This window comes from Sander lucioperca, chromosome 6, assembly GCF_008315115.2.
Source record: "Sander lucioperca isolate FBNREF2018 chromosome 6, SLUC_FBN_1.2, whole genome shotgun sequence".
Lineage (NCBI taxonomy): Eukaryota > Metazoa > Chordata > Actinopteri > Perciformes > Percidae > Sander > Sander lucioperca.
The window spans coordinates 31,001,953-31,026,219 of NC_050178.1; the positions used below are offsets into that span (position 1 = coordinate 31,001,953).

The 24,267-nt window shown below is 41.0% G+C and overlaps 1 protein-coding gene and 1 long non-coding RNA gene across 2 annotated transcripts; one reads left to right on the plus strand and one right to left on the minus strand.

The window, feature by feature from the left end:
- Positions 1-1,843, plus strand: LOC116065271. Its single transcript, XR_004108690.2, has 2 exons — positions 1-384; positions 1,146-1,843. It is a non-coding gene; the product is annotated as an uncharacterized LOC116065271 (long non-coding RNA).
- A 3,561-nt stretch (positions 1,844-5,404) lies between these two features.
- Positions 5,405-22,489, minus strand: si:dkey-195m11.8 (fidgetin). Its single transcript, XM_031321372.2, has 3 exons — positions 22,285-22,489; positions 21,245-21,474; positions 5,405-7,586 (listed from the first exon to the last, which is right to left on the minus strand). The coding sequence occupies exons 2-3, from the start codon at positions 21,267-21,269 to the stop codon at positions 6,433-6,435; spliced, it is 1,179 nt and encodes a 392-aa protein (XP_031177232.1). The 5' UTR covers positions 21,270-21,474; positions 22,285-22,489; the 3' UTR covers positions 5,405-6,432.
- Positions 22,490-24,267: the final 1,778 nt, after the last annotated feature.

Consider the following 24,267-nt stretch of genomic DNA (forward strand, 5'->3'; position numbering starts at 1 on the left):
TTACTCGTTAGCCTGTAAGACAAATTTAAGGGCTCACAACACCCGGCATGTTATTAAAGTAGTCGGCTCTGTTGCTGCTTGCTTTCTGTTCTGGTTTCAGTAAAAAAACTCTGTTAGATTTCATTAACAGTAGTTTTATATTACAAATAGGCTAACTTTAAATGGACATACGTCGATTTGCCTTACTTTACCCTCAAAGCTCACCTGCTGGTCGGTTTCTGAGGCACGTTCGCGGGCCACCGCCGTCTCCCGGTCCTCAAGTACCCGATGTAACAGAGCCCAACACTGGCCTAGAGTGGTTTGAAATGACCGCGTCAAGTTCAGACCGTGAAGTCCCCAGGTCGCCTCTGGTGTTAGCTAACATCCAGAGCTCCCCTCTCTACAGTAAGTCGGTTGCCCGATGTGTTAACGTTAGCCTAGGTATCATAAATGTGTGCATTATGATTACTGTAACTGGGAGTAATGAAGATTGAGTATTGGTCAGATACAGTGAGGAATAAATGTACCCCAAGTCTAGTCAAGAGGAGCATTTCAGCTAGTGCAAATGTGACCGTAACATTAAAAAGTTAATACTTGCAACTAAAGCCAACCACAAAATGAACGCTAAGTCACTGCTGTTAACTGTTTCTAAAATGCATAGCCAACAAATGTGAAATGAAGGAGGTGGCAATTTGGTTCAAGCACATTTTTCTGACAATATTTTAATACAAGTTTTCACTTGAGTACAATTTTGAATGGAAAACACGTTTTTTTGGTAATGGAGTATTTTTCACAGCATTTGTTTTTATATATAATTGACTTTTACATGTCATTTAGCTGACGCTTTTATCCAAAGCAACTTACAATTGCTATATATGTCAGAGGTCGCACGCCTCTGGAGCAACCAGGGGTGAAGTGTTAGGGACACATTGGTTGATATATCGCAGTGGGAATCGAACCCAGGTCTCCCACACCAAAGGCATGTGTCATATCCACTGCACCATCATCACCTTAATTAATTACTTAATTAAAGGATCTGAATACTTCTTCTTAATGACTTAATTAAAGGATTTGAATACTTCTTTCACCACTACATCTCTCGCTCAGTAAGTGTGTCCATATTTGACTCAAGAACACATGGAAACAAATACTACTGCATTTTACAGACTTTGCAGTCCCATCCACCCCAGTGCAGGATGAACTGACGTTTCCTCTCAGCCTGAAGGAGGAGTCCTGGAGACCAGACAGCAACAGTACGGTATCACCAGTGCAAACTGTGCCTACCTTTGGAGAGCAAGAGCCTTTTTGGGAAAGACATCACTCTTTTAAAAGTGGACCTAAAGCCAGCCGAGAAATGACAAAGAGAAAACGGAGTAGAGGAGCGAAAGACAGCGTCTTGAAATTGCAAAGTAAAGACACAAACTGAGCCTAGAAGCTTGAAAGCTGTAAGTCACATTTCGTTCATTTGCTTAGGCCTATGTCTTTTAACCAGCATCAATGCAGACTGTTTGTAAAATGTATTCGTACTCCATCAGTAAGTCCTTAAATATATGTTTATGTGTTCGTATTTATTTACATCTTCACTATGTTTTGTGAATGACTTTGCATCACTGTTTTTGTTAGATGTATATTAATAATCACTATTATTTTGTCAGTTATTTAATACAATGAGGTACTTCTTAATAAGACCCTGTAGGTGTCACTGTTATACTTGTTATCTGGCACTGGGGAGCCGCTGTAGCTGCTATTGTTTGTGTAAGTTGGAGAAGAAATTGATATCATTGTTAGGCAGACCGAGGCGCTGCATTTTGGCAAAGGGACAACGTACATTTCACAGATCAAATAAATGTGATTTAAAGATGAACTTTTAAACCAGTTACTTTTTGATGGTTTGCTGAACTGGTTGCTCAGAATGAGAAGTGAGCCTGGGTCTGCGAGGCTGCGGAGCTGAGGTTAAGGGATGGGACTAGAGGCTTAGCGAAAGGTGGCTGGTTGAATGCCTGCAGCCAGTCCCACGAATGTGGTTTGAGGTTTGTTTAAGATGCAGGGACTTTAGGTGGTTGATGATAATGACCATTATATTAAAATATAAGTTTTATGTAAAACAGTTTTGGACAAAGAGGGTTTTGCTGCGAAATACTTTGACGTTGCAGCAGGGTTAGATTCACTGTGGATGAAAGGACAAAAGTTTCGGACATCTGTCACACGTCAGCGCATGCCCTCCTCCAGACAATAAAGCTGTGGATAGGGGTGGTGTGCAAGGGAAGAGGGTCAGGATCTTCTCCACTTTTCCTGTCCTTTTATTCTATGCTCTATTGAGCTTCTTATGGGATCTTCACATAACACAAATGGCCCTGTGGTTCCTCACCATTTTTACAACTTGAACTATGTAATATAGTACAAATTATAGGGGAAACGGGACAATGTTCTGAGACTGGTAGTTACCTAGTTGAGTTTAAAAGCAGTTGTTTCTTTCCAAAAGAATTTCCTTGAAAGAACAGCTTCATTTAAATCCAAGTAAAAATGTATAATCTTTCATTTATTATAGGAAACTACTCCTCTTATATGTTGAATTGTATTATTGCCTGTGGACACAGCTGATCTGCTGTCTACTGACTAAAATACTCTAGATTAATTAATCAAACTTAATTGTACCATCTGAATATAATTAGTGCCAAATTACATAGTTCTTTCCAGGAAACTCCCATGAAAATTATTTTGGAAATTATCACAAACATATGGACCAGTAAAATAACATTAGCCATCAACATTGGTACCTCAGGATTATCACTGGTTGAATGAAGCAAAGTAAATACAAATAGTGGAACAAAATCCACCTAAAAACAAAATAATGCCTTTGTTGACAGGAAATTTAGGGTAAGGCAAACAGTTTGGTCAGTGTCATGTTGATGTTACAATACTGGGTAAAGGTAGCAATATGTCACTATCATGCTGCAATATGAAATTGGACATCAAGGTTCAAGGATATCCCGATGGCCCAGGTGCAAGTAAAACGCCATGTCGGGCAAGTAAATATAACGACCCACCGGCCCGTTTGGGCATCATCGTATCATAATCATTTGATTTCAATGTGGTGTTGGACAATCAGGAATTGCGTTGGCAATTTTTTTTCCCAACATTTTTTTACACTTTTAAAGGTGCCATAGGTAGGATTGCGAAGATCCAGGACTTAGCCAAAAAATTTGAACATCGACATCTTCTCAGTCCCTCCCCCCTTTCCGCTAATACCCAAAACGGTCTCCTAAGCCCCTCCACAAGGGAGAATTAAAGCATGTGCGTGAGCAGTGATTGACACGCGATTTGACACCCCCCTGGCCCTGAATTGTATAGGGGCCAGTAAAAATTAACTTCGGGCAAGTAGATTTTTTTTTTTACCTGCCCGTCCGGACAAGTGAAAAAAATCTCTGGACATGGTCAGTACATTTGTAAAGATAAATCATTAGTATATTTAAGTGAATCATAAACCTTGAACAATCACAGACAAAAAGACAAAATCAAGATTTTTTTTTTTTGGTGTGATATCTTCATTTCCATGACATAACAGTCTTTAGTGAGGTAGACTATAACAGGTCAAGAATTAGAAACATTGCTCCTTAAACTGGCATGTGAAACGACATGAAATAAATATTTCCATGTACAATGTCTTCAAAATGAGGTAGAAATGGTTACAGAAAATGTACAAGATACAACAAAAGTACAACTGAATTACAAAGATAACACTGAAATGCCATTTTCCATCAGTTGGACAAATTCAACTCCACTTACTTCAATGAATCAGAGTAACATAAAAAAAAACAGCACATTCTGTTGTTTGTTGCAGTGTGTAGGTAACGTAGAACAAATTTGTTGTGTGGCATTGAAGAGCATTCAATTGTTGTAGCTAAGCGCTTAAATACTTTTAAAATCTGGGGGTAAGAATACATTATTATTTGCATAACACCTTTTTATTTATCTATATTTTTTCTCCAGCATATTTTGAAGCTAAATATTTGTGTGATAAGTTTTTTGTTCAGGAAGTTCAATTTTATAAATGTGCTTATATTTCCAAATTTAAATACTTTTTCATCACATTGAATTTCAGACTAAATCTGAGGCTGCATTTCAGTCTAAATCTTACTATTAAAGGGGATCCACTCTCTGGCCATGCTTTTAGGTAAGTGTTCGGCTTTATTTGATTTTGCAGCAAAAAAAATATTAGTATGGCACAACTTATAAAGGGATGGCATAGTGGAGCAACAAAGCTACAACTCGGTGAAAAAAAAAGATTTACAGTTGTAACTGTACATATTTTCTGACAGTGCACATACTTGGTAAATATTTAACTTCTCCCTTCATGGTGTCAATTCATGTTAAAGCTCAAATCAAGCTGATTGACTTGTGACACTGTCAAGCTGTTTTCAAAATACTGATATAGGAAAATTGAGATTGGACACTTTATTAAGACATTTAATAAACATACCTATTATAGAGCATATACTGTAATATGTGTACGTCTTGATATGTTAAAAGTTGCTTATCAGGAGTGCTTTATTTTGACAGTTTGTCCACAAAAACACATTTCCCCACTGCTAACTACACTAACACTTAACATCTCATTCATTTCTCCACCAAAACCTATAAGAGAATTACGTCTATACGTGAAGAAAATATGTTTTATATATCTAAAAACATCATCGATGTACAATATGGCATGTATTGTCCATTTAAAAAAAATATCTGAATTACATTCAACATTTCTGGCCTTGGTACAAAAACCTCAAGTTTAATTTTCCCAGAGCTAAGAAGCTGTGTGTGTGTGTGTGTGTGTGTGTGTGTGTGTGTGTGTGTGTGTGTGTGTGTGTGTGTAGGTGTGGGTGTGTGTGGGTAGGAGTGTGGGTGTGTGTGTGTGTGTGTGTGGGTGTGCACGTTTTCTACTGTTAGTATCAAAGGCCTTGTAAGTTCATTGTTTCCCTGAAGTGTTCAGAGTATGTTTTGCTCTTAATAAAAGCCATGGCTCTGTTTTCATCTTGCTCCATAATGCTCCCTACAAACAGCCTAGACAATAACATACATTCTTATTTTATCATTCTGAGGTAACAATATTCTTCCTGAGTATTCATTAACACGACTATAAATCATCCTTTTGAGAGCCAAAAGTGAAGAGTATGCATATATATATATAAAAAAAAAATACAAGTAAATCCTATAGCACACAAGTGGGTAGATTTTTAAGAATGTCATGTTGAGCAAAAGTTGTTTGAGGCAGTCACTCAGAAGCATTTATCCTCCACTGAGACCTGCATGCCTCTCAGTTTGGGCTGTGCATCCAAACAGAAGTAACAAACAGGCTTATGCGACTTTAAACTGTCTGCTGCAAATGACTTTTAGCAGTATGCAGACCTAAGCTTGGTTGTTTGTTTTTTGGTTGTTTTGTAGATCTGTATCTATTATTTATTGTAATAGTTTGACTATTATAGTGTAAGCTGCACCATTATTCGCAGATTCTTGAGAAAATATACCTGTTAGTTTCAGGATCAGCAAAAATCTGCAAGTAAACAACACGCTTTGAAGATGATCTGCAAATACTCAAATGCTGTCATTGTGTGAATGCTAAATACATTTTTAAATTAACCTTAAATCTTAGATTATTTTCCCAATCTTTCTCAAAACAATTTTAAAGGGCGGCTTCATGTATAATGTAATGTAGTCATTTGGTAAGCAGCTTGTTATGTATAAACTGGACAAAAACAAAAGTTGTTGCAGCAATGAAAAAGGTTGAGAACAAGAAGCAGGACACTGGGATAGAATAAGATAAAGAACATGAAAAGAAGGGGTAAAGTAAACTGAAAAAAGTCAAGAATGAGTAAAGGTTGGGGAAAGCGAGGGATGAGCAGGGAAACATTCATTTCTCGAGGCCACACCGAGCCGGAGAGTAAGCTGTGTAAAGTAGCAGTGATTGTGCTGAAGTAGTATGGCAATCTCACCATTTCAGTTATTGCTCTCCTTACTTTTTGGTCAGTAATGATTTTTATGGTGTGGTAGAACGTATTGCAGTCAAAGGCCTTTTACATACATAATGGCCAAAAATAATTACACCAACTTCTAAAACAGCAACGTTGCAGTGCTGCTGCCGCAGTAGCAGAAAGGAAATAAATAGGATCCTGAGAGAAACAGACACTCATACGTTTAGACTGTCTTAACGCTATCTATGTAGATAATTATTTAACCTCACCCCTAAGACTTACATCAACCTTACAGGGCAAAATGCCCCTTTGAATCTTTGGAAAAACATGAATAATGAAAATGTTAAAGGATTTACAAGAAATACCAGTCTTGTGCCCTCTTGTTGTTCACTACTGAAATTAAACCTTTTTTCCCCTTAATCTGTCTGGATAAAGAACCCTGGTTGGTTTCAAAGAGTGAGAGAATCCTCTCAAATGCCGACCAGTGTTGTCAGCGCCCTGCAGTGGGGTCCTCAGATCCTGTGTGCGATGCAGGTATCTTCATAGACATTCTTTGTTGCTGAGGAAAGTTGTGCTCCCCTGACACACTCTCTCCTGCTTGGCCTGATGGTGGGCTGTAGTCCCCTGCCCCGCCATAAGGGGGTGACATCATGGGCTTTCCAGGTTTGTAGGCCTGTGGGTCTGAGGTCGAGCCGCTCATATCGTAGCCATTGCCGTGACCTTTGCTGTGACTGTTTCCATGGCCGTTGCCATACTTTCTGTAGCGCGATCCGTCCACCTCTCCTCGCTCCTGTCCTTCCTCTGCCATCTCAAAGGCCTTGCGTTTCAGTGGCACTCCTCCCTCGGAGCTCCCTCCAAGGCTGTGAGATGGGTAGCTGTAATTGCCCCCCACCATGGTGGGCCTAGGGGCTAGAGGAGTGGGGGCGCTAATCCCAGGGGGCAGGTAGGAGGCACTGGGGTGGCTGTATCCAGAAGACAGGCTTGTTTGGGGGTAGCACCCTGGAGGGTAGTTGTAGACAGGAGTGCTGGCGCTGTAGCTGGGCACCAGAGTGGGTGCGGCCTGCAAAGAGTGTAGATGGGCAGGGGGAAGTGCTGCGCTGGGCTGAGGGCAGTATCCTGAGGACAGGTAGGTGCTGTTGTAGGCAGGAGGGTATTCCTGAGATGACGGGGCACTGCAGGAGCCAGCGCCACTGTAGCCTGGCTCAGAGGCCAAGTTACTGCTCACTACTGTCACACTTCCTGTGGTTGGGATGCCCACAGATGCAGAGCCCACCTTGGTGCCAGTTAATGCCTCCAGTCCAGGATAACACTCCATGCCCTGACCCAGTGCCCATGGCTCAGATTCAGTTTTCAGGAAAGCTCCAGGCTCTGAGTAGGCCCCTGTAGGAGGGCGTTCATAGGACAGCTCCAAGCCTGAGTACTTCTCAGCGTAGCGTTTGAGCAGAGAAGAAGCAGTAAGGGCTGATATGTCATCACTTGCCCAAGGGTAACCTGCAGGGGCATAGCTACGGCGACCAGCCGTAGCATAGGGGTCGTGTTTGTGGGCAGTCGGCGGTGAGGTAGTAGAGGTGACATCTAGGTGCTGCTCAGGCCACTGAGATAAGGGGGCGGCGTGCTCCGGGGACCAGTGCATCTTCAACAGACCTGACAGAAACAAGAACAAAGCTGAATGAGTCCACAAAGTCGTGAAGGGATGTATCAGATGTATTAAATTAGGAGTGCATATATGAGTGCATATATGATGATATATGCAACATTTTGTCTTGACCAGATATTTGAGGTATTTTGCCTCCTGTGTCTTTCAGAACTCACAAGCATACTAAGAGTCCTGCAGCTTCATGAATATCTGTCCTCTTAATCACATTGGCTAGCTGACCCCTTTCCAGAATATTCAATGCTTAGCCTGTGCTCTTCTACACAGTTTCATCCAGGCAGGGGACAACTGTTCTAATCTTTATGTGAAGCCGTCAACATAGCCCCCAGCCTGGTTTCCACGGCGATAAGCCTCTATCAGCCCACAAGCTGCCCTCTGCCTTTGCCTCTCTCACATTAGGGCCATTGTTGTCTCTCTGTGACTCTCTTAGTCCACAAAGCCACCCCCACTGAGCATGTGATCTAATTCGGCCTGAACCTCAGGGGTCTGTTGGACAGGGGGAATAGGAGGTAGGGGGGTTCAGTGTGTGGAGGGAGGATCAGAGTAGTTTTTCATATTTTTGAAAACTTTTTTATAGTTTTTTCATCATACTACATAGAGAGACTGGACCAGTATATCTATGAACACTGTTACAAGCGCACCGATTGATTGAGCAGTCAAAAAAATCTGATTTTCATGTCCCATGTGTGATTATACATGCACATTGGTCGTGGGCTTGATTGGCTTTTGCGGGCCTTGTCTTTTTGAATGGGCATTAGGCTGACATTCCAGGCATTGCAGAGTATTATTAAACTGTCCTTACCCCGGGCCTTATCCAGAGGGGCTTCCCTACAACAGCACTGGACAGATGAAGTAGTTACTGCCTGAGTTTCACAAACAAGGGGGGACAAATAATTCCTATGTCAGTATAATTTTTTTATGTGTTATCAATTAATTGGCATCAATATCATGATATGTTCTCTTACAATATTAGGGCATAAATGTATCTTTCCTTAGTAACTGTTCTGATTTCTGGCATTTTGCCTTCAATGGATCAGACTGTGCAATTGTTATTAACAAACTGTCATCTTAGTGGTGCATAATAAAAAATACGCCATGACTTTTAAATAAATTGGGTATATTCAATCTTTCTTTTCGAAAATAATCTTTCCATTTCGAGGAATGTTTCTATCTTTAGTTAGACAGATAACATCATGTACATAGATGATTGTCTTGCAACCACGTGCAATGTGTTGTGATTGTTTCGTGAGTTACAGTTTAATTTAAGACTAGGGTTGCATCTAACAGTTATTTTCATTGTTGATTAATCTGCTCGTAATTCTTTTGACTAATTGATACATCGTTTTCTCAAATAGAATTAGAGAAAATAGTGGAAGATGACCAGTGAAACTTCCCATAACAGTCTGAAACCAAAATATATTCAATTTACAATTATATAGTATGTGGAACCAGATAGGGGTGTAACGGTACAGAAAAGTCACGGTTTGGTTTATACCCCGGTTTAGGAGTCACGGTTCGATGTGAGTCCTGTATAGTGGAAAAATAAAAACAAATGCATAAGGATACATTTCTTTTCATTTATTATTATTATTATTATTATTATTATATTATATATTATTTTACAGTCAGGGCAAGTGTCAAAGACAGGCAAAATCCTCTTGCTGGGGACTGAGGCATTTTTGGTATACTATTATTATAATAAAAATAAGGAACATTTCAAACATTTCTGTATTACACTGTACCATCACTGAACAAACACTTTTAAAACTTGTGCATAAGGAGGAGTGTTTCAGTTAGTTCCACCTTGGCTATATTTACACATTCAAAGTACCAAAACATTTACCATCCCAGTGATCGGCACATCTGGCTGATGCCATTGAATGTGCGTTAGCATGTGTTTCCATCACATAACCAACGGTGGAGCAACACTGACACACACTGTCCTCATCTTATACACAACTCTCTCTCCGTTGCCATTATACTTGACCTGGAAACCGCAGCGTGGTCTTCCAGCTCCTGCGTTTCATTTACACTCGCCATAGTGTGACTGACTTGCACTCCACTTGTTGTGCTAACCTTACAATTTGTTGCGAATGGCATATAAATAAAGGTTACCAAGTGGAACTTGCACTTGAGCAATTAGAGCCAAGCGTGACCCCTATAATGCGACGATTTGGAATGAATAAATGTACAGAAAATATTTGGTATTTTTGCTTAAAAAATGAGAATGTTAAAAATAATTGCTGATTAATTGTCTGCCCATCTAGTAATTGACTAATTGTTTCAGCTCTATTCAAGCCCCTTTTCATCTAGATGTTCTACGTTTCGGGCCAAGCCTGTTTTTGGAGATTTTATTAGGAGAAATGCAGAGAATCAGGAAATAATTGCAGCAGTGGTAGGTGTTTACACATACACACTCACACGTCTGGTCTGAAACTGTCTACATGTGGATTATGGCAGGTTGTGTCACATGTCCACCAGGACCACCAGATGGGCCTCAGACGGTCCACATGTTGATCCCTAAATCAAATGATCCTTCAGCCCAATAATCCCACTCATCCAATACAGGGATCGCAGCGCTCTCGACCAGCACAAGCTCCACCCCGGATTGGAGAAATCCCTATGCTCCTGGGTATTCTGACTGGTCATGGTGCTTTTCCCGAGAACAAAAACATTATTGGCACAGAGCAAAAAAAAAAGCGTATATTCCCACCAACACACATTCATACCTGGCTAAACACAGCGCCACAAAAATGCTCAACAGGAAGGACTATGAGAGATACTACTGTACACTGAGGTTAGAATCAAAATGACTGATGACCAAATAAAACACTTAACCCTGACTAGTGGCTGTTGATTCATTGTATTTCATAGTGATCTACAGGTCATGGCTGGATTAGCGAATGGGTCTACTGGGCACTGTCTTTAGGGAGCCCCTAAGTCCCCTAAACACAGTGCCTGCTGTAAAGCGACTGTTATTAAGATTTCTCATTACAGACCCAAAGGGTTCAGTCATTTATGTCAAATCAGAGGCCAAAAAAGTACTTCTGAAAAACCGGAAGCAACAAACTAAATGTTCACAAGTAAAAGGCCATCACAAAATCTTCAGAGGGAGTGTTTATCCCCTCATGTTTCTGTAGATGTTAAGATTACATTTTTCTCTCTATTGATACCAACATACATTTTTCTCTCTATTGATACCAACATCACTTCCTGAAAGTGGAGCTGAGTTTGTTGTTCCTCCTTCCCCATATTGAGGGACTATAAGGATAGAGGGTGTCGTATGTTGAACAGATGGCAGAGGCAAAATTGTGATTTGTGATATATATATATATATATATATATATATATATATATATATATATATATATATATATATATTTTTTTTTTAGTGTTTTCCCTTGCATGGAATGGTAGATGAGAGACTGAAAACAATTATGTGCAGAAAACATCAGACTGATACTCACTGGTCATGCTGATTGCAGGCATGAGCCAATTGTTTGCCGCTTTGCCTTCAACCTATTCCTCTTGCCCTGTCTCCACCCAATGGTCTATGATCTATCAGAGACGTGCAGTCTGGGTAGGCAAGCTAGGCACTGCCTACCCTGCCAAAATTCAAACATGAAAATGTATTTGTATTTGTATTTTTACTGTTTATTCTTGTTATTTATATATGCAATATGTGTGTTATTCCAATTGTTTAGACGATACGATGAGAAATGTAGCAGTTACGCATAATCAAATACAAAATAAATGGTAGAATAAGCAGTGCTTTTACTGTCCATTCATTGCGGACGACAAGTGAAAAACCCATGTTGCGCATGCGCACTTCGATCCTGTATTCTTCAACATGTACGGCAAAAAGCACAACTCTGCTGTGCCTTTGCAAGTAAATGTGTTATGCCAGTAATCATCTCCATTACATATCAAACATGGACCAATTAGTTTTTTTGTGATTGTTGCGGGCAAAAGTACTTGATTATGTGGCACGTTTTCTTAAAAAATGCGGGATTTTTATGCGATGAAATTGCGGGAACTTGCAAAAATTGCGGGAACTTGCAAAAACTGAGGTTTCATCATGGCTTCATCGCGGGGTTTGCAGCTTTTCGATGATGGTCACGTCGCGTAATTACGTCACTTCATAATGTTCCCATGGCAACAGGGGAAAATGGCTGCTCTTGTGTGAAGTAAACGCAACATTTTTCAACTTTCTGCTAAGATATATGTGACTTTTTTGCAACGAAAATGCGGGGATTATGAAATTATGCAAGCCCCACATATTTTGCGCGGAAATCGGCAATTTATGCGGCGAAAGTGCGGCGTATTTGAAAAAATGCAGCCCCCGCATAAATATGCGGACTTTGGCTGATTATGCATTGAATTATGCGATTGCATAATCGTGTTTTTCTGGAGGGACTGACCAGCTACATTGTAAGCGTAATCCCCTGCGAAATTCAAAGTCAAAATGACAGCAGCGGTGTCCGCCGATATCACAGAGTTGAGGAATTTCTCTAAGCTTGATTTTAATTCAGCCTTAGATGGACTACTGCAGCAAAAGGGACAAAAAATTGTCAGATCGTTTCAAACAGACTGGTATAGAAGAAAAGATTGGCTATGTGGCTGTGCTTACAGTCAGCGGCTGTACTGCTATCCCTGCCTGCTTTTTTCAAAGCGTCAGACTGTTTGGATTTCAACGGGATACTGTGATTTGAGCAACCTGCACGCAGCTTTAACCAAGCATGAAAAGTCATCAACTCACATCCAGTGTCAAATTACGCTGAAACCCTTCGGTAAATCTCGGATTGACCTTGCACTTGACGAGCAAAGGAGGCTGAATACCGCAATGAAAAGGTAAAGGAAAACTGAGAGGTATTGAAGGATCTGATAAATGCGACCTGCTTCCTTGCAAAGCAAAAACTTGCTTTTCGTGGCAATGATGAAAGTGCTAGCTCTAGCAATAGGGGCAATTACATCGAGTTGCTGGATGTGCTAGCTGAGAAAGACGAGAGGTTGGCTAGACATCTACGTACATCTACTGTATAAGACGAGTTTTACAACACTGTGATCGACGTCTTCATGAGGAAAGAGGAGCAGATGGATTTTATGTACAAATAATCTACCGATTGGTGAGTCAGAAACTATTTGGAGCTTCGTATTGAATTGATAAGTGTGGTTGAATTAATGCCGACTGCAAGACATTTGCCTTCATATTCAATTGAGCAGTGTGTGTTTTCATTGTTGCTGACTGACAAACATAATTGGCCAGCCGCAATAATTAAGGATAAAGATGGTTGCATTCTGATGCTGGACATTGGCTACTGGTGTGTGCGTGTGTGTGTGTGTGTGTGTGTGCGAGTGTGCGAGTATGCGAGAGAGAGAGAGAGAGAGAGAGGTACACGATATGTCATCCTGATTGGAAATTTCTTGATATCGCCCGTGCGTGCGTGTGTGCCGAGCTTGTGCGTAATGTTTACTGTTTTGACGTATTAGCCTAAACAGTAAATTAGGTCTTCGGTATGGTATTACTAGCTGGTTTGGAAATTTGACATTTAAATCAAAAACTCAGATTTTTAATTTGGTTAAGGCGGCAGGTAAAATTATGGGAACACCTGCACCCCTCAACCCGCAGGAGCTTTTTAATTATGCAACAATCAGGCAGGCTAAGATTATCCTATCTGATAACTCACATGTGTTGTTTTCGGAGTTTGAGCTACTGAACTCAGGAAAGAGGTACAGGGTTCCTTTCTGCAAATATAATAGGTATAAGCACTCATTTGTTCCCCTCGCAGTTAAGCTCATAAATGAGCAGCGATGAACATATGACCATGAATTTTTATTAATATATATTGGTGACTGAAGGTATGTATGGATATGAATGAATGAAGGAATTACTGCATCTTTTTTTTTTTTTTTTTAACAACGGATTGTAAGGATATTTACTAGCAGTTTTTATAATATGGTAACTTGTAATTTGCACAGCTATTTGAGTAGCCTAGATGTTTCATGTTCATTTCTTTCTCTAACTTCTTTTTTAACCCTGTGATGTGTGTCTATGTTGTTACTCTTGCAAGGCAAGTTCTCTCTGTCCAAGGCGAATTTCTCCTTAGGGAGATTAATAAAGAGACTTTTTTTTTTTTTTTTTTTTAGGTAATCTGGCTTTCATAACTCAGTGCCTAGCCTCTTACTGACATCACCGCACGTCACTGCGAGACATGTGAGACCGCAGTCATCTAATGTGTCTGGAATGGTATCCTCGTCAAAATGCAGAGGAGGAATGTGAAAACTGAGGATCACTCTGAGATCAGATGATGGAAGAGTGAACTGGAGGGTCCGGATGGATTAAAGGGTAACTACCGCTTTTTATCAACCGGGACCCTATTTTTCTGTTTTTGTGTCTAAGTGACTGATGGGAATCAGAACAATCTTTGAAATTAGTCCGGTATTAAGCAAGATTGTTGCAGTTGGCAGCGGCGAAACAAATATTCTAAGTGTCTGACAACATTATGGAAAGGATGCCTTCAGAGATAGATCTTTAAACCCTCTTTGAGCCCTTTCTGTTTGACCAGAAACAGCTCTGAAGTTGCTAGCGCTAAACCCACCAGACTCCCTTTAAAAAAAGCAATACTTATAGCATGTATAGAGACAACATATTTTCACATGTAAATCGGTAAACTTTGTTTAATTTAACCAAAACTAGAGTTGTGATGGTTCGAAAAGTGGAAAGAAGACCCAAAACGGCTTTTCATAGTTTTATTTTGTTTCTGTCGACTTTGAATGAAGTGTATTTTACGATGCTAAAATTACTGTTTATTTAGGAGTGTGGTGAGTTTAGCAATATCGCGGATGTTTTTATGTTTAAAAAAAGGACCTTACTCTTTAACAGAAAGGTCAACCTCCTTAAAAATTGTTTCCATAATGTTGTCAGATACTTAAAAGATTAATCTGAGCCTGTCAGTGGCAAAATGAGCACTTTTGTGAAGGTAAATTCAAGCTGGACAACTTACGTTGTAGCATGGTTTGCCGCAGCGATCTTGCTTAATACTGGACTAATTTCAAAGATTGTTGTTCCCATCAGTCACTTAGACACAAAAACATAGAAAAATAGGGTTTAAAAAAGGTTGAAAAAAAACTGTAGTTACCCGGAACAGACTGAGTAAACCAGAATAATGAAGGATTGAGCACACAAGGCTTATGGGAGTGTCACTGCTCTGTGACAATCTGACAGTTGTGTACAAGAATTAAAGAAGCATCACTACTGGTGAGCTTACTCCTTATGTTGGCTTTAAGCCTGTAACTTTGATGAGGGCTTAATTCCAAGGCGATGTAACACAACCAATGCAGAGCAGGTTCCTGCAGACGTGGCTGAACAACTTCACCCTTACTCATCAGCTCCCTCTCTTAGGTCAAATATGCTAAATTTGCTGTCTGCCCCACGCACCCACCTTAAGACCCGTGGTGGTTGAGCTTTTTGGCTGTAGCACCTACATTTGCTTGCATTTGATGTATTTTTGGTAATTTCATTATGTACTGTATTCTTAGTTTTACACTTCATAAACACATGGCTCGGGTGGTCACTTCACCTTCTATGATTTATTTCTTGTATGTTGTTTTATGCCCTTTGTAAAGCACTTTGTGACTTATGTCTGCGAAAAGAGCTATACAAATACATTTTACGTACTTGCTTACTTGATCATTATTGTGTGCAATAACACAAAATTATGATAACTTTATATAGTATATAAATATATGACTACAAAATAGTGACTTGTGCATTAATGCTGGTAATGATTCTAGTGTCAAATTTCCACCAATTTCTATTTTACGGACAAAACTGTTAATTTTTACATATAGGCAGATGAAACTCTAGATACAAGTACATACAGTAAATCTACTTAATAAAGGGTATACCACCATAATAAAACACTAATTAGTAAAATTACTGAGATGTCTCAAAATGCGGAAAACTACTAGTTACTGTAACTGCTCTCTTTATCAGCTGACCAATATTATACATTTAGTTATGTCCACATTATATTCCCTGTAGCAGAAGTTCTTTCAAAATGTCACTCTTTCCACACAGAAAGATAGTCTTAAGCTGCAGACACACCGACCAGACGGCCGACCCTCGGCAGAAAAGGCAGTTGGACTGATCAGTGTCCCGAGTTGGTCAAAAAAGTGCCTCGGAACACACCAAAATGACGAGACCTAATACGTCTCCATAACAGCAGGCGGCGCTAATCTGTATTGTCTTCCAAAAATGAAAACTGCCAGCTGATTGGACGAACGCGTCATGTGGGTCTGGTTTCTCCGGAAATTCAAAGACAGACTGTCATGGCGGCTTGTTCAAAATACGATCTCATATTGTACTAAAATAGTTCACCGAAACGTGTTTCTGAAAACATTTAAGTGAGAAATAGGCCGTGCAGTTGCTGAATCTGTCTTCATTTCAGATCGACAAAGGTCAGTTTAAAAGATTTTCGTCAGATTTTGAGAGACTCTAGTCACGCTCATTCCGCTCCCCGTTTCCGGGTTAGCTCTCTACCAATCAGATTGGTCATTTGAGTTTGACTGCCGGCAGTGCCTGCCCCGCCGATTATACGTCAAATCGGCCAAAATGAAGGATGACGGCCCCTCGGATGGACGACGACACGGAACACACGGAACAGACTCGAGTCACTGACCTCGCCAGACTGCAACTCCGCCGATTATCGGCTTGGTGTGTCAGCGCCTTTAGTCTTAATAGTGACATTTTACCAAGATTATGTCTTAATAAGATGGAATTGAAGATAATGCTTACATGTTTGCTTATTTTCCAGGAAATTCCTGCGACAGATAAAAACCTCTTACTGTTCACGAGTGCTGTAACATCAGACATCTGTGTTAAAGTGAGGATATTAAGGAACAGGGTTTGGGTATTAAGAGGGATGAGTGAGGGAGCCCCTAACCCTAATCTAGCACCTCATGTTGGCTCGGGGCTTGGAAACTCCCCTTCATTCCTGGCCATGCTTGGCTTACCAAGAGACAAAGATGAGTACTAAGCTGGCTTGGTACTATGACAGCTTTCCTTAATCATTGTGATTATCATACTGTCAAAAAGCACCAGTGTTTCCTCTTTGTCTTTGTTTGGCTACTGGACATATCAGATGAAGGGGAAGCTCACAGGGATGAGAAAAACATAGAAACAGGAACATAAAAGACGAGTTGGTTTGTATTAAAAGAAATATGTATGCCACACTGTCAGTACACGGTTTCGAACGTGCGCCTATGTTACTCCAAGTTATTTGTAATTCTGTGGAGGCTCTAACTGTAAAATTGTGTCACTTCTAATGTTTAGTGATCTTGCACCATGAATTTAAAGACACACTTTAGTCAAATGCCACTGTCACATAGTGCAACACACAATATACAGTTGACATGTTAGCTCATGTCTCCAAAAAGCACGGTGTACCCCACCTTTTCTTGCCAGAGCCCTTTGCGGGTGGGATTTTCTTTCTCATTGAAATGAATGAGAATGCCTAATCGTTTGTATCTTTGCAGATAACTTAGACACCTGACATTTAGCTTAGTTGAGGTGACACTTTGATGGAGATGTATAAACCAAACTCAAGTCCCTGTTCAATACCCAAAAGTTACTAACTAAAAGACGGAACTTTTTGTCCACAGCAATAGCTCTGAATGATAATCTGAGCAGCCACATCCCTTGTCTGCCAGCTGCCTGTGACAGCTTCAATACTGGACGTTATGTAATGAGTGAAGCTTGAATAACATAGTGAACTGTCACAGTAATAACTTTTGCTATAATGCATTTATTCTAAATCAAAATGTAGTTGTGTTTACGTACTCTCGCATTCACTTCTTCACATAGACCACTAACAGTTGTGGTGAAGAGAATGTTTACCCTTCAAAATGGCTTTGCTAGATGAAAAATAACCAATTTGTGTAGCATTGTTGAGAAGAGCGAGATAACATCAGAAGAGGAGATGGCCTGTTAGAGCGCGGGATGCGTTGAGGCAAGAGGGGATCAAACAAAACGAGGTTAGGGAAATACTAACATCCCAAGCAGACCAATCCTGCAGACACTACATGTAGTTATATACACCTGGTTGGAGGCATATGTAAGCTGCAGCAAAATTTCTCTGTGAATCAAAAGAAACATCACAGTCACCTATCTCTTCTCCTCATCAAGACCTATACATCGAGGCTACATGGCCCAAGGGTTTACCAAACAGCAAAATATGGTGTGTGTGTGTGTGTGTGTGTGTGTGTGTGTGTGTGTGTGTGTGTGTGTATGTGTGTGTGTGTGTAAATCAGGGAGTAGGGTGCTTGTAAACAGGAGCCTGATCCATCCAATAAAGAGATACGCTCTTTCAACTCTCTATCGAGGTGTCAACAACCTCCACTGAAATCAGTTTTAGTGCGCTAACCATTACTTCTTAATGAGATAGGTCAATTACAACAAAACAAATTCATCAAATGATTTTCTCTTTCAATTATGCAAGTCATGGGTTTTCATGTTTTTTTTTTTCTATGTGTCAGTGGAGGCTAGCCTGACTTGTGGTCCACTGCATGGTCACGATGAGTAATTAGGGCTTAATTAGATGAAAGTATGTGTGGGGGAGGTGTTGACTGGAATGGGGATTTGGGGGTTGCGAGGCATTAGAGGAGGTTTTGCTGGCCGGCTGGTTGTCTAGATGAGGAGTGCTTTTACTCCACTTACAATAAACAAAGACTTACATTTCCTGAGGTTGGACAGACACCTAGAAATACACACACCAAGCTGCACACACAGACTCAAGCAAACTTCTATAGTGTGCTTTGGTTTCTGTGTTTAGCTTCAGCTGGCCAACAGGCAGAGGAGCTCTTGGTCATCTATGGGATGAGTCAGGCTGCTGGAATGTCAGGAATCTAACCTAAGATCTATTTACAAAGCACATATCCTTTGTATTCGCTTAACACACACTGTCCACTCTAAGGCTAAAGGAAGGGAGGGAAAGAACATGCACGTACAGTGCTGATGAATGACCCTATCAGCTGTTTGCACATTATTGGGCGATTTGTATTAGTTAGAGTTAATTTACACCACTGCTTGTAAGATCAATATAGAACACATCAGAAGAGAAATGGGATATTAATATACATGGAGAATGCCAGGATACTTGTGGCAATGGACAATGGACTTCACACACTGCACACACATGACACAGCTATCTCTGTCTGCCTTCCTTACAAAGTAAATTAGGGTTAGATTGTTATGTAAGCAATGACCATAGTCTAAAACGCTAAAGCCAGTGTGAAGGACGATCTGCTGAGGGGAAAACCCTCCCTCTCCCTCCTCTTTCCCCCTCCCCCTTTTCTCCAGGCCCACACAGTCCACCAGGCCACACTGCTGTCAGCCAATCAACTACTATACCATATCTGATTCAAGTTTTACACATCTCTAACCTACAAGTCATTTCTAACTACAAATCACATGACAGTTTAAGTCAGAATATGGCTTTTCCTGGTCAAACAGACACATTCAATCACACAGATTTATCTTGAAGCACGACTGAGAAACTGGTTTAGTTGAATTCATTTTTATCCTCCTTTTCTGCTCATTTTATTTTTCAATCAGATTTTTCCCAACAAGACTCTCTTTCTGGAGCCTCCCTCCTTCTCTCTATGCTGAAGCAAAGACAGGGCTGTGTGTCCGAGCCTGTGTGGTCAGTCTCCCCCTCCCCCACTCTTTTAGCTCACACACATGTGGCAGAAGCTGGCCTGGCCCCTCTTTGCTTATTGTGTCCACTCATATATCAGGCTGCAGCTGACCAGTCCCTCCTCACATCCCCTCCATCTGCCCTTCACTTAGCTCTTTCTCTGTCATTTTACTGCCATCAGCATGGGTCTTTACTATAACACATAATGAGGATCTAAGGTGTGCTACAATTTACTTAACAAGCCTTCATGATTACTATGGAGGACTAATGTTAGAGGGCTAAAAAGGGCTAAAACTTCTAATAATCATTATGGTCAGAGCCCTTAATGAGGTGTGGGTGATTGTGATTGTATGTTTACGTGTGTGTGTGTGTGTGTGTGTGTGTGTGTGTGTGTGTGTGTGTGTGTGTGTGTGTGTGTGTGTGTGTGTGTGTGTGTGTGTGTGTGTGTGTTTGTGTGTATGTGTGTGTGTGTGTGTGTGTGTGTGTGTGTGTGTGTGTGTGTGTGTGTGTGGAGGCGAAGGGTGATGTTTATTTGTCCCTCTATACGGGACTAATGAGAAGCTGGTGACACTAGGTTACTAACGACCTGGCTTTCATTCACATAATCACTTCACCCTGGTAACTGGCAGCTAAAAAGGGCTAAAACTTCTAATAATCATTATGGTCAGAGCCCGTAATGAGGTGTGGGTGATTGTGATTGTATGTTCACTTGTTTGTTTGTGTGTGTGTGTGTGTGTGTGTGTGTGTGTGTGTGTGTGTGTGTGTGTGTGTGTGTGTGTGTGTGCAGATGGACAAAAAATGTGTAAGTCTGTGATATTTGATTAAAGTAGTTGTGGTTGTAAAAAATAAATGCCATCATAGGATTGTGTGTAGTTGAAGTTTCTGTGGGAAGAAATCTAACGAGACGCTGTGAGTCTTTTTTAGGGAGGAATGTGACAGACGTATGTTACTAAAACTTCTGTCTGCTCATAAAACTCCCTCCGTCTCCCTAGAAGTTTTCCGTTGTTTATCAATGTGAATCTGTGTAGCTCTTTAGAATATTATAACCTAGAAGTAAATCCCTGTTGCATTATTCCAATCAGGTTAGCCTTGTAATCCTTTTAAGCTTGGCCTAATCAATAGCCCATTCAATCAATATAAGCATATTCATCAGCCTGGATAGCAACCTCTCATGATTAGCACATATACAAGTGAGGCCTGTACTGTGATGCGTCACAGAGATTTATGCGATTTAATCAGCTTTTACGTACTAATGTTGCACATATAGAAACAGATCCGTCCAATCTAGTAACACTGGAAACAAAATGTTGCTAAGTCGGTTTTTATGCATGTTTCAGCACAAAACACCATCATCATAGTTTGATATACAGGCTTATACATTGAAACATAAATGTAAATTGAATTAAATAAAGATACAGTAAGGGTGTTTCCAGAATCTCACAATGTGATGGTGCTATCATTGTTTAAAAATAAGTATAACTAACGTTTTATGTATCTTCCATTCTAAAAGAAACTGCTCCGCTGCACTCCTTTGCCATGTTCATGCTGCTCCTTAGAAGAGACAGACAGTGGCGCTTAAGCCGCTGTCTGTCTAAACAAGTTGTTACTATACTATATTCACATGGAGTGGCTGAAAAAACAGCGACTGAACACTTTCTGTGAAATTCCTCAATGCAAGCCTGGAGACTCAGCTGTTAAAGCCATTAGCATATCTTCCTTCTCAAAATGACTTCTCAGAGACCCCCCCCCAGCCCCTCACTTCCCTCTACTGAGCCACAGGAGATGAGTCCTGGACAAAAGAGGAGCCAAAAGGAGACGTACAGAAAAACAGATTCAAATTAATACTAGGTCACATTGTTCATGTACAATATGCGAACAGACCATCATTAGACATGACCGTACAACATTAATCACACACATTTAAAAAATAAATAAAAGTAGTGCAGACTTACTGTATGGGGTGACAGGACTGAGCATTCTGCAGCCCTGGCCCCAGGTAAAGAGGAGAGGACCGGGTCCACTTGGTGTTAGTGAGGGCCCTGATGCATGCTGCGGGGCCTCCCCGGGCTACTGCTTCTCTTGCTGCTGGTGGTTGTGTGGCTGTTGGCTCGGCTAGTGACTGGCCTGCTGGACCCCTCCATGGTTCATTTCACAGTTCAACACCGCTCCGACACACTGCCACCTGAATAGCAAACACATGCCGGTGTCAGAGCCAGAAGACACAGTGAATAAGATGAGGATGTTTATTTTGATTGCAGCCACTAACATTGTAGGGATATGTTGTATATGTATAAAGTACAAATAATAAAAAAATAATAATTTGCTTGCATGTGTCATATGTTGAATTCAGTATTCCTATTATAAAGACTATCGTGAAAATGACTTTTGGGAAATACTTGCAGAAAGCAACTGATATTGACTCATAATGAGTTTCTCATGCGTTTACTTTTGCTTTCCTCAGTTTTTCTGTTTATGTGCATGCATGTGTATGAGCGACCGATCAAGACAGAGTTTGAATGCTTAATGCCCTGACAGAGAGGGGGCTTTTACTATCAGACCACAGCACCGCATGGCCAAGCAGAGACAAGTTTCTAATTCTTTGAAGCCACCCACGTTTCAACACAAACACTGCAATCTACAACAGCAAAAGTAACTGTGTACTCTCTGCAGAGCAAGGAAGCTATCATGTCTTCCATTGAATACATGAGGGAGAAAACTGAAGAATGAGTGTAGAATAGGGGAGTGCTGTGTGACATGTAACCTGGTTTGACCCATAGAGGACAAACTATTGAAAATGTCATACAAATGAAAAGGATTAAATTAAATGAAGAGGATTAAACTGTAACAGTACAATGGAGTAAGCAGCACATAAAAGAGGACATCTCACATGAAAATGACAGGAATGTGCAAGAAGCAGCAGAAACATTGTCATTACTGCTGAAAGGAGATAAAAGCTAAATCTTTTTCAACAAGTGAGTATATGGTTACTGACCTGATCATGCCTGGATTTGCTCGATGAGTGGTTCAGTTAGGAAAGTAATCCACTATTCCACAAAGTACAACAGAGGAGCCAACGCAAATGTTTATGTGTGAGTGTGTGTGTGTGTTTGTGTGTGTGAGAGGCTTGTGCTCTCTTCTGGGACCCTATCCTCTCCTACACTCCTTGCTCGCCTTCCAGCTTCCCTCTCCCTCCCCCCTCTCGCCCAGTGACAAGAGAGCAGCACATACATCCCCTCCCCCAACCACGCCACCCCTCCCCCTCCTCCTTCTCCCTCTCTTTTGTTAAAACTATTTCAGCAGGAAGAGAGAGAGAGAAGGGAAAAAAGTGACCAATCATGCAGTGTCAGAAAAGACAGAGAAAGAAAAGACTGTTTCCCCCTGTTGCTGTGTGTATATATATATATGTGTGTGTGTGTGTGTGTGTGCGTGCGTGCGTGTGTGTGTGTGTGTGTGTGTGCGTGCGTGCGTGTGTGCGCGTGTGTGTGTGTGCATGAATTTCTGCGTGTGTGCAAGTGTGAATGCATGTTTTTTATTTATTTATTGTAGACCTTCAGTGTGATGAATGAGCATGTGGGACACATGCTACTGAAAAATTGTGAATTTTCTTCTTCACTGATCACATGAGAAGTTCAGTTATTGTCAATGACTTTTATTGATCTGATACATTGATCTTAGTGGTGTTGGGAGGGTGGAGTTGAAACAACCATGTCAATATTACCTAATTCTTATGTCCTGTGGTACCCCATCCCCCCTTACACACGTACACACACACACACACACACACACACACACACACATATACACACACACACACACACACACACACACACACACACATATACACACAGCCTGCACACATGCATGGGCAGCAGTAAATGACCTCCACATTGGCCTCAAATCTTTGACTAAGAAGTGGGTACATTTCTTTACCTGTAATGGTTTTTAAAAATGTTTAAAATTGTTTTCTTTCCAGGGGCTCATTTAACTCTTTCCCTTAAAACCCTGTTTTGCTCCCCAGTCCCTCATACATAGAAACACAGCTGTGGCTCTGCATTTAGAGTTATGGAGGAGGCGGGATAAGCTGGTCCACTCCTCATGTTACTCTGCTGTAAACATTCAAGGCCCTGCAGGACACACTCCTTCTGCTTTGGGCCCTGTACCAAAGACACACACACACACACACACACACACACACACACACACACACACACACACACACACACACACACACACACACACACACACACACACACACACACACACAGGCACATGTTTGACATGTGTGAGCCATGTTTCAGAAGGTGGTCATTCACAGCTCAAACTGTAACTTTCCTATGCAATTTCATTTTATTGGACCATAATCACATGACTATGATTACAAAGCAGTTTTAACGAAAAAGAGGACTTTGATCACCACCAACATCATTACACCAACCTTACAATAGTTGTCCTTATTTATGGAGACAAAGTGGCCATAAGTGGACTATCATCTGAGAGAACCATGAGTTAGATTTTTGCCAATAATAGCAGTAGAGCTGGAGGCTTGTTACAAGACCTTTCATCAGGTGAGGAGTAATGGCTAGTGCAGTGCTCAGCTCTTTCTCCCTTACCTGCTTTGCTGACCGACTGTGAAAAAAAAGCCACGCTGTTATTTTGCAGGCTAGGAAACAATACATCTAAACAATCCCAAATGTGCTGCGGGGGATTTTCTTTTCATCATAGATAAGGTAGGCTGTTTGATACATTCTCACTGCCGAGTCGAAGCCCCCAGATGTGGTCTCTTGTTACGTCAGGAACACCTCCCAATGTAGCCATGCGGCCCTAAGCAGGTCACTGAGACAAGCAGCGGGACAAAGGGCAGAGTGGGTGCTAATGACAGGCGAACAAAAAGGTGTGGCTATCAGCCGGTTGGAGAGCAAGTTTACTGGCAGAGAAAGAGGAAAGAAATTTCCCTTTACAACTCAACTACTTGAAC

Coding starts and splice junctions, on each gene's coding strand:
- si:dkey-195m11.8 (XM_031321372.2), bottom strand. CDS start 21,269: ATGCTCAGTCCTGTCACCCCATACA. Junction 7,587..21,244: donor CAGTCCTGTCACCCCATACA/GTAAGTCTGCAC, acceptor TGTTTCTGTCAG/GTCTGTTGAAGATGCACTGG.